Source organism: Octopus bimaculoides, chromosome 14, assembly GCF_001194135.2.
Source record: "Octopus bimaculoides isolate UCB-OBI-ISO-001 chromosome 14, ASM119413v2, whole genome shotgun sequence".
NCBI classification, from domain to species: domain Eukaryota; kingdom Metazoa; phylum Mollusca; class Cephalopoda; order Octopoda; family Octopodidae; genus Octopus; species Octopus bimaculoides.
In genome coordinates this window covers 44085666-44095833 of record NC_068994.1, presented here as the reverse complement: position 1 = coordinate 44095833, position 10168 = coordinate 44085666, and the positions used below count along the sequence as shown (strand labels likewise).

The 10168-nt window shown below is 35.5% G+C and overlaps 1 protein-coding gene and 1 non-coding gene across 3 annotated transcripts in view; one reads left to right on the top strand and one right to left on the bottom strand.

Moving 5' to 3' along the window:
* Positions 1-10168, top strand: part of LOC106877753 (protocadherin-18) — a 215124-nt gene that overhangs the window by 166761 nt on the left and 38195 nt on the right. For both annotated transcript variants that reach the window (XM_052973116.1, XM_014926764.2), the window contains exon 3: positions 4830-4986. In XM_052973116.1, coding sequence (XP_052829076.1) covers positions 4830-4986 — 157 coding nt within the window. The remainder of the gene's footprint in view (positions 1-4829; positions 4987-10168) is intronic.
* On the bottom strand, positions 7122-7228 carry LOC128249457 (U6 spliceosomal RNA). Its single transcript, XR_008265578.1, has one exon. It is a non-coding gene; the product is annotated as a U6 spliceosomal RNA (small nuclear RNA).

Genomic DNA, 10168 nt, shown 5'->3' with positions numbered 1-10168 from the left:
ATAACGATATTATTAATCTCCTCTATGGTATTGAGTACTCTTTCTCCCAACAGTCAATACTAAATGAATGTGTGTGTGTGTGAGAGAGAGAGAGAGAGAGAGAGAGAGAGAGAGAGAGAGAGAGAGAGGTAGAGAAATACATAACTAACTTTATATTCCGAGTTTGTTTTCTACCTGAGAATAGTCTTATAATTAGCAAATGATGTATGCACCCAACCTTTCATTCATTTATTTCTCAGTGTGCCGTTGTTAGTTTGACTTTTATTTCTTTAAACATTTCGTTACAATGTTTGTACGTCTGTATTTGTAGATTAATAGGTGCTATTTCTTCAGCATTTTATTATTGCATCAAGATATTTCCCTTCGCTCCGACAATAGAGACGAAAACGCTTTCCTTGGCAGGAAAATCTAATATACTGATGTTAAATTATAAACTATTCTGCAAACGGAAATGCAGACACACTTTGTCTCAAGAAGATCAAAGTGCTAGAAGCTAGGCTGACAGGCCATAATTTAAAGACCAGTAAGAAATATATATATATATATATATATATATATATATATATACATACGCGCGCACTGTCACACATACATACCACAAGCGTCACATGACGAATGAATCTGATAAAAGCTTAAAAGCTTCCCCGATATCAATGGATTAATTACTCTATCTGGAGAAAATTCTCAACTAGAAACTCGAAGTATAAAGTTACACTGAATTTTCTCAAATGAAAATATATATATTTAGATGTTCTAACTTATGTACACTCTTCTATGTATTAGCTTTATAAAACTATAACACGTTATGTGTGTGTGTGTATGTCTTTATTGGTCTATGACAAAAAAATAGTTGTTCCATTGGCAAACTAAAACCTTACATCGTTAGTCGTTGAAGTGTTAATGTAAAAGCACACACAGGAGCTAAATCTGAGGACATGTACACAGCAGTTAACAACTTGAAGTGCATATAAATCATAAAAAGAGAAAGAAAAAAAAAGATTAATAATAACAACAAAAGATGTAATGAAAATCGATTTTAAAATTTACACAGGAAATAGATATTGATAGTAAATATCTTTGTTGGCCACAAACATTGTGGCTAACGGTAGTAAATACATCACCTGTATCATTCGGTTTACTCTAAACTCACTTGCAAATGCAATTACCTCCATGCTAACATCGAATTCCTCTTTAGATATAAGCTATCTATAATAAAAACACTCTGTAGACGTGCCTTGCTGATATCATCTAATGGAAAATATGCAGAAGTGAGCAAAAATAAAAGAAACGTTATTAAGCGTCAACACCGTTGCAGATAACACAAATCATTCGATGGAAATGTTCCGGACAATTCAGCATACACAAGTTCCCTTCATCCATTAATCTCCCTTCTATCTCTCTCTCTCTCTTTCTCTCCTCTGTCTATTTATTTGTTTCTCTCTTTTATCTCTGCCACACTCTTTTTATCTGTCTTTGTCTCTCCCTCTTTTACCCACTTCGTCGTTGTTTTTCTATTTTTCCCCCTCTCTGTCTGTCACTGTCTCTTTCTCTCTCCTTTCCTCTCTCTTTATCTGTTTGCCATTGTCCTCACCTCTCTTTCTCCCACAATTTTTGTCTCTGTCTTTGTTTCCCCCCTCTCTCTCTTTTCATCAATTCCTTATTCCTCTTCATGCTCTTATTTTACCATTTGCATACCATCTCTATCTATCCTACTCTTCCAATTTCTCCCCCGACTTCCGACTGTTTCTCTTGCTTGGTTTACCTATCCTTACATGTGTCAGACTCCCACGAATTTTTTCTCTCCTTCACTTCTTGTTTCTTTCTCTTTCCACCACTTCGCTTTGTTTTCTAGCCTCCCACCCCACACTCACACCGCCCCTCTGTCCTTTCCTCCTCCTCCTCCATCTTTTATGTTATTCTATTTTTGTGTTTGCTTCTCTGTCTTTCCTTTCTAGATTCCCCTCTCTATCATTTTCTGTCCTTTCTTCAAACGCACATATATCCATTGATTCATAAGCAATTTACTACGCAGTTTAAACCATTCTAGCGTGAGGAGCAGTATTGCCAATTTAACTAAAATACAACGGCAAATATTTAATATATTCATGAAATATAAGTTTTACTGTTTAAAACAGAAAATACAAAATATATAAAAAAATGAACCATAACAATTTCCGGATGTAGCTTAATATAACTATCATCCTGATGGAGTTACATGTTCATCATCAAGTTTTCCCCACCGTCATCTCCAGGTAAGCATGATACCGAGATATTTAAAAGAGTACGTGGGAGTTTTAGCATTCATGCCTTTCCAAAGGGGTCCATATAAAGTTTCAAATTTTGGCAAACTGCCAGCAATTTTTTGAAGAGAGGAAGAAATTGATAACATCACCTCTAGTAATTGAAAGGGGCTTGTTTCATTGACCCTGAAAGAATAAAAGGCAAAATCGACCATGGCAGAATTTGAACTCAGAACGTAATGAATCAGGAGGAATTCTGCTTGCCATTTCATCCAACATGCTAAAGATTCTTTTCTACTCTAGGCACAGGGCCTGAAATGTTTGGGGAGGGGGCCAGTCGATTAGATCAACCCCAGTACGCAACTGGTACTCAATTTATCGGCCCTGAAAGGATGAAAGGTAAAGTTGACCTTGGTGGAATTTGAACTCAGAACGTAAAGACAGACGAAATACTGCTAAGCATATCGCCTAAGGACATATATAATCAAATGAATAATCTTGATTTTTGGATTGGGAACTTGGCTTGAAGGAAGTTCACCTATGCAGGAATTTGAACCTCAATCGCAAGATATTTAGTTATGGGTCATGTGACAGATCTATAAATCAACCAACTAGCATGGAACTGTGGTATAATATAGCTCCTTGGATGATCTAAAATTTGCTCCCTGTTTGGTGCCTAACTTAACTAGACAATCTCAGGTACTCAGGCTGACCACCTTTGGCACTCACAGAAGGTAGACGATGAAGACCAGTCCACTTTGAGCTCTTGGATAGAGCACCTTGAGCAAGAGATGACTATAGACACTTGGCAGCAATCCAATATGACAGAAAAAATTAAAAGAGCTTATATAAGGACTGAGATTCCTTGTAGTTGATCTGTCCTCAAGTGGTACATTTTACACAATTTTAAAGTTAGTACAAACTTAAAAAAAAAAAAAATTAGAAAAATGGGGTTTCTTTGTGGAGTAGAAACAGAATTTACAATTTATGGAGAAACCATTTGATACTTTTCTGGAGAAAACATGGAAGAGAAGGCATATATATACTCTCAGAAAAGAATGTCTTCATGAATTGTGTGAGACATTCCCAAAACTCAAGGCTTGTTTCACCAGCTGACAGATTGGTGCTATCTTTAAAATGCTGGAAGCTGTAGCATAGCTAGTATGCTGCTAAGGTAGCCCTTAAGTTCTTCATCACTCCTCTATAAAAGCTTATACAGCAAATTCCAAAGAGCTGTGTTACATGTTTCTTTGGTGCATATTTATTTCTTGTTAGCTTTTCTAATGTTACATTCATTAACTATAGCATTTAAACTGGCCATATCCGGCCAAAATATCCTGTCTGTTTTATGTCCAAACTGGCCAGATCCAACCCCTCACACCTATCCTGCAATGTCATTCTAAAAAAAAATAAACAATCACATCATCTGAATCTCAAATCTGCGAGATAATGCATGATTAATTTAAAACAATGTGAATAAATAAGCTTTACATTTGACAGAATAATCTGAAAACTAAAAGGTTAAATAGGTTGATACTGATTTAACATAAAAATCTAAACCTTGGTTATCATCATCATCGTCATCATCATAATCACCATCATTGTCATCATCATCAGCATCATCATCCGTCATGGTCATTGTTGCATCATCATCATTGCCATTGTTTTAATGTCCAATCTTCCATGCTTGTATAGGTCTGACGGAATTTGTTGTGGACAGATTTTCTATGGCCGGATGCCCTACCTATCACCAACCCTCACCTGTTTCCCAGTGAGGTTACAATTTATCATGGTTGGACATGTTTTCATTGAAATTTGGGAATGAAAGACTCCACTTGTACGACAGTGACACTTGTTTACAACTATCACGTGATTCCAAAACAAGCTTACATATGTATTATACATTTACACATTTTTGTATACATATACATATATATATTTGTTGTCAGATACCCTGAATTTCTCAAAATTCTACCAAAGCATATTTGGATTTACCTGTTATGCATGAAAATTTACCTGAGATCTGTATTCTGCATACATTTACTGGAGTCTAATTGTTGAATATTGTTAACCAAATTCTTTTAATACTAAGTGCTTTATTGATATCTGCCAGGATTTTTTAAATCCCTTTTTTGTCTTCTAATTACACACACACACACACACACACACACACACACACACATTAGATTCGATTAGAGGTTATGTTAACCTCAAGAAGGGATGGTTTTTATCCAAGGAAATACTGGTTCAACATTGGGGAATTAATGACAATTATCTTGCTGTTAATAATAAACAATTATTAACTTCCCAATTTCCATTTTCTTTTTTTTCTTTTACGCACACACACACACACACACACATACACACATATATATATATATATATGTACACGATGGGCTTTTTTCAGTTTCCATCTACCAAATCCACTCACATGACATTGGTTAGCCATGGGCTACAGCAAAAGATACTTACCCCAGGTGCCATGTAGTGGGCAAAAAAAAAAAAAAATATATACATGTAGATTTTAATATATTTGATTTTAAAATGTTGAGTTATGTACAACTAATTATTCTTAAATATCTCTCTCAGGGATACATAGCAGATATTGGTGTAACATCAGGCTATATTGGAGTCGAAGAAAGACCTTTTACAGCTCCTGACTGTCGTATCAATATTGTATCCACACGAAAAGATATCAAACATGGCTGCATACGAAGAGATGCCCCACAGTACGAAGAAATACCAGGTACTTGTTTTAGATTGCTTTTATTATCTCGTCACATGAAACTGATGTTCTATTTTCTTTTCAGATTTGTAACTTTGTTTCCATTTTCTCACTTATGAATTGCTATGTAAGGGCAGTGTGATGTTTTTACTGTAAAATAACGTGTGATCGTAATATCATCATTGTTAAGACGTGCTGCTGTTAAATGCAAATAGTCTGGTTCATCAAAGGAAGATTTAGAAGAATTATTGCAATAAACATGTGAAGCCTGTAGGTAGGGCTCTTAATACAAGGGAGATAGCCATCCTCTCACAACAGTAAGTGAGGTGAGAAATTTGAATTTGAAATTAAAGAATTCAAGTTAAGAAGATGCACAGAAATCACATATTTGATATTTTCTATCTGTTACAAAGTTCTTACAGTTTCTAGTTATAGTAATCACATGTGAGGTGCAATGGCCCAGTGGTTAGGGCAGCGGACTCGCTGTCATGGGATTGCGGTTTTGATTCCCAGACTGGATGTTGTGAGTGTTTATTGAGCAAAAACATCTAAAGCTCCACAAGGCTCCAGCAGGGGGTGGTGACAAACCCTGCTGTACTCTTTCACCACAACTTTCTCTCACTCTTTCTTCCTGTTTCTGTTGTACCTGTATTTCAAAGGGCCAGCCGTGTCACACACTGTTTCATGCTGAATCTCCCCAAGAACTGTATTAAGGGTACACATGTCTGTGGAGTGCTCAGCCACATGCACGTTAATTTCACAAGCAGGGTGTTCCATTGATCGAATCAACTGGAACCCTCATCGTCGTAACTGACGATAGTAATCATGTATAGCACCATTTCATTCTTTTTAGAAATCTCCAATTAGTTTATTTTGTAATTTATTAAGAGATATTTCATTAAAATTAAAGATAAAACTAATTAATCTGCCATGTATAGAATACCTACTACTATTTTTGATAACATAATGAATACAGAGACAGTACTGACAGTGCTGTCATCATTAGGGAAGAGTATATTGTTTGGAGACAGGAAGGGCATCCAGCCATGGAAAATCTGCCTCAATAAACACTGTGTGACCTGTATAAGCATGGAAAAGTGACCATTAAAATGATGATGATGATGACAGCGGGAGCATATATATATATATATATATATATATATATATATATATATCTTGTATCTTATAACACAACAATTTTTATGTAACACTGCTTAACACAACTGCTTATACAGTACTCTGAAGGGATATATACTGAGAAGGTATAGACCTTGTGTATTATAAGCACAACTCATTACTTGAAAATAAATTACAAGCATATTTCTATTTTATTGTAGTGAAGCATGTTTTTTTTGTATTGTAATGGTTCACATAAAAACACTCTAAATACATATGTTTCTTGTGTATTATGATGTAGCCATCTCTGTAGAACTGTTGTAGAAGCATGTTCCTTTTAATTGTAACAGAACTATGTAAAGTTATTGTAGTAACATACTTCTTGCGTATTGTAACACAACTTGACAATGTAGAACTGTAAGTGTAAAGGTGTATACATCAGGAATGTAGCGATATATTTCTCGATATCTGTGCTAAGTTCTGTGTTAACACTTTCTGAAGCAAATTCTAGTTGTAAACAATTGGAAACAATCCTGAAGTTCATTAATCATTTTGTCAGGTGACACATTAGCTGACTGAACAGTAACTCTGAACAGATATGGCTACTTGGTTAAGAAGTTTGTTTAACAACTATATCGTTTTGAGTTTGACCCAGCTACATGCTATTTTTAGGCATCTTTTTACCATAGTCTTTAGTCAACCAAAGCCATGTGAAATAAATCATCATATTCATCATCATCATCATCATCATCATCATCATCATCATCACTTATCATCATCCACTTTTCCATGCATTCAGGGGTCAGATGAAATTTGTTGAAGTAGATTGTTTTTTACAACTGGATGCCCTTCCTATCACCAACCCTCAACTATTTTCAGACAATGTAATATTTCCTCATGGTCAGACAAGATTTTCACAGAAGACTAGAAATGAACAACATTGCTTATACGATAGTGATGTTAGCCTACAACTATCACATGCTGTCAGAACAAGGGTACCATAGACATACATGCATGCACACAAGCACGCACGCACACACACACACACACACACACACACACACACACATGTCATCCTTACGCAGGGGCCATGCTAATCTTCTCTGTATCGTTCCAATTTTACAATATGTACCGCCGTAGCTAGTACTTTTTTCAGTTTCTGTCAACCAAATCCACTCACAAGGCTTTGATCCCAAGGTGTCATGCAGTGGGACTGAACCTGGAACCATGTGGTTGGGAAGCAAACTTCTTATCACACAGCCATCCTTGCACCTATGATGTAGTTTAAGTGAGATTAAGTTTTTATTTCTAGCAAGTTGATCATCCATCTAAAGGCTTCCTTGTTGTCTCCAACGGTAGGGATTTAATAACATGGATTTGCCCATGATGAATTATTAGTTTGGCATGTATTAAATATGTGTTGCAATTTGCTGGCTGGAGTATGTTCCAAGATGTGTAATTGGTGTTGCTATTGTTCAGCCTCAGGTTTTCCCTGAAAGAGTAGATCTCTGATCAAAGACATTCCAAGCACACAGGAAACAACATTATCCAAAATGTCTTTCTGTAAGACAGTAGTAGCATGTAATTTGAAGGAAATTTTACACCAATTTTTAGCATGTCTAGCTACCCATGTACAGGTCTCCCGGGAGTGGCTGTGTGGTAAGTAGCTTGCTTACCAACCACATGGTTCTGGGTTCAGTCCCACTGCGTGGCACCTTGGGCAAGTGTCTTCTACTATAGCCTCGGGCCGACCAAAGCCTTGTGAGTGGATTTGGTAGATGGAAACTGAAAGAAGCCCGTCGTATATATGTATATGTATGAGTGTATATGTTTGTGTGTCTGTTTGTCCCCCCCCCCACATCGCTTGACAACCAATGCTGGTGTGTTTACGTCCCCGTAACCTAGCGGTTCAGCAAAAGAGACCGATAGAATAAGTACTAGGCTTCCAAAGAATAAGTCCTGGGGTCGATTTGCTCGACTAAAAGCGGTGCTCCAGCATGGCCGCAGTCAAATGACTGAAACAAATAAAAGAGTAAAAGAGTAACGAGTATATATAAATGCGAAGCAATATATCATGGTTTGAAGGAGATTAAGCGGCTATTTTCCCCAATTCTAACTACCATAGAGATTCCCATACATACATTTTAACATGCGTAAGACAATTAAGTATAATATGATGCAGATTTTGCTGCTTTTATTCTACCAGTTTAGCTACCATGTAGAGGTTCCTTCATTGGCTCATACATACGTACATTTATACATTCATAAAATGGTAGAATATGATATGATACAGATTTGGCTGCTATTTCTAGCAACTTCAGGGACCATGTAGAGGTTCCTTCATTGGCTCATACATACATTCACTTATACATTCATAAAATGGTAGAATATGATATGATACAGATTTGGCTGCTATTTCTAACAACTTCAGGGACCATGTAGAGGTTCCTTCATTGGCTCATACATACATACACTTATACATTCATAAAATGGTAGAATATGATATGATACAGATTTAGCTGCTATTTCTAACAACTTCAGGGACCATGTAGAGGTTCCTTTATTGGTTTATTCAAGATGTGCTGTTGTTTCTGATGGCATAGATAAAATATTTCTGGAAGCTACTTCTCTTTTCCCTGTCTCATAGTGTTGCATTTGAACATTTAAACATTTAGGTCGATGATAATCTTGATGATAATGAAGATGATAATAATAATAATAATAATAATAATAATAATAATAATAATAATAATGGCAATGATGATGTTATTACTGCGATTGATGCTGTTATAGATCTGTACTGATGATGGTGATGTTTGCAGAGGTTGTGATGATACTGGTGGCTGTTGTTTTGGTGATGGCAATAAAAAAATAACTGCACTAAAACCATCAGTGTTGATGATGATGATAGTGATGATAACTATGACAATGCTGATGGTGATGATGATGATGATGATGAGAATGATGGCAGTGATGTTATGGTGATGATGATAATGATGATGATGATGATGATGATGATGATGATGATGATGATGATGAAGATTGTTTCTGTGATTTATTTTTGCCATAAACTCATTGAAATGAAATCTTGCGAAATTAATTTGATTGACTAAATTTTCAGCTTTCCTTTACTTGCAGATATCTTCATTGACAATGGCACATATCCCAATACACCTTTAAAAAAAAAAATTTTTTAAATAAATAAATAAAATAAATAAAAGTACATAGCAAATAAACAAAAAAAATACAAACGATAAATATAAGAATGACTTGTTTTAATGTAGATTCTAATTGCTTTAAAAGCAAAGAAAAAACAACAACAACAAAATAATATTACCAAAAAACAAATACATAAATACATAAAAGATATTTTTTAAAAATTCTAATAAGTATAAAGAATAAGATTTCTAGTTTCAAAAAAATATTTATTGATTGTAGTGTCATTCTAATATCGACTGTTTTTTAAATAATGTTTTAACTTATTTTTATGATTTCGGGTTTTTTAGGGGTTTTTGTTTTTGTTTTTACATTCAATATAATATTTGTGTCATCTGGCATCAGAGAAAGTAAAACTCGATAAAATGCTTGCATTTTGATAACCGAGTCTACATCTATCTATTTCATGGACATTAAAACAGGGTAGTAATTTCATCATTCTTGAGCTGAAAATGGGCAAAGGAGAGGTTAAGGCTTATAGCTATGAGTGCGTGTCTGCATGTATGTGTGTGTATGCGTGTGCATGTGTGTGTGCGTGAGCATGCGCGCGCGTGTGTATGAACGTTTACATATACCTATTCCCTTATCTGTCTATCTCTCTCTCTCTCATATATATATATATATATATATACACACATACATACATACATATATATGTATATACATACACATATATATATATGTATCATCATCATCATCATCATCGTTTAACGTCCGCTTTCCATGCTAGCATGGGTTGGACGATTTGACTGAGGACTGGTGAAACCGGATGGCAACACCAGGCTCCAGTCTGATTTGGCAGAGTTTCTACAGCTGGATGCCCTTCCTAACGCCAACCACTCAGAGAGTGTAGTGGGTGCTTTTACGTGTC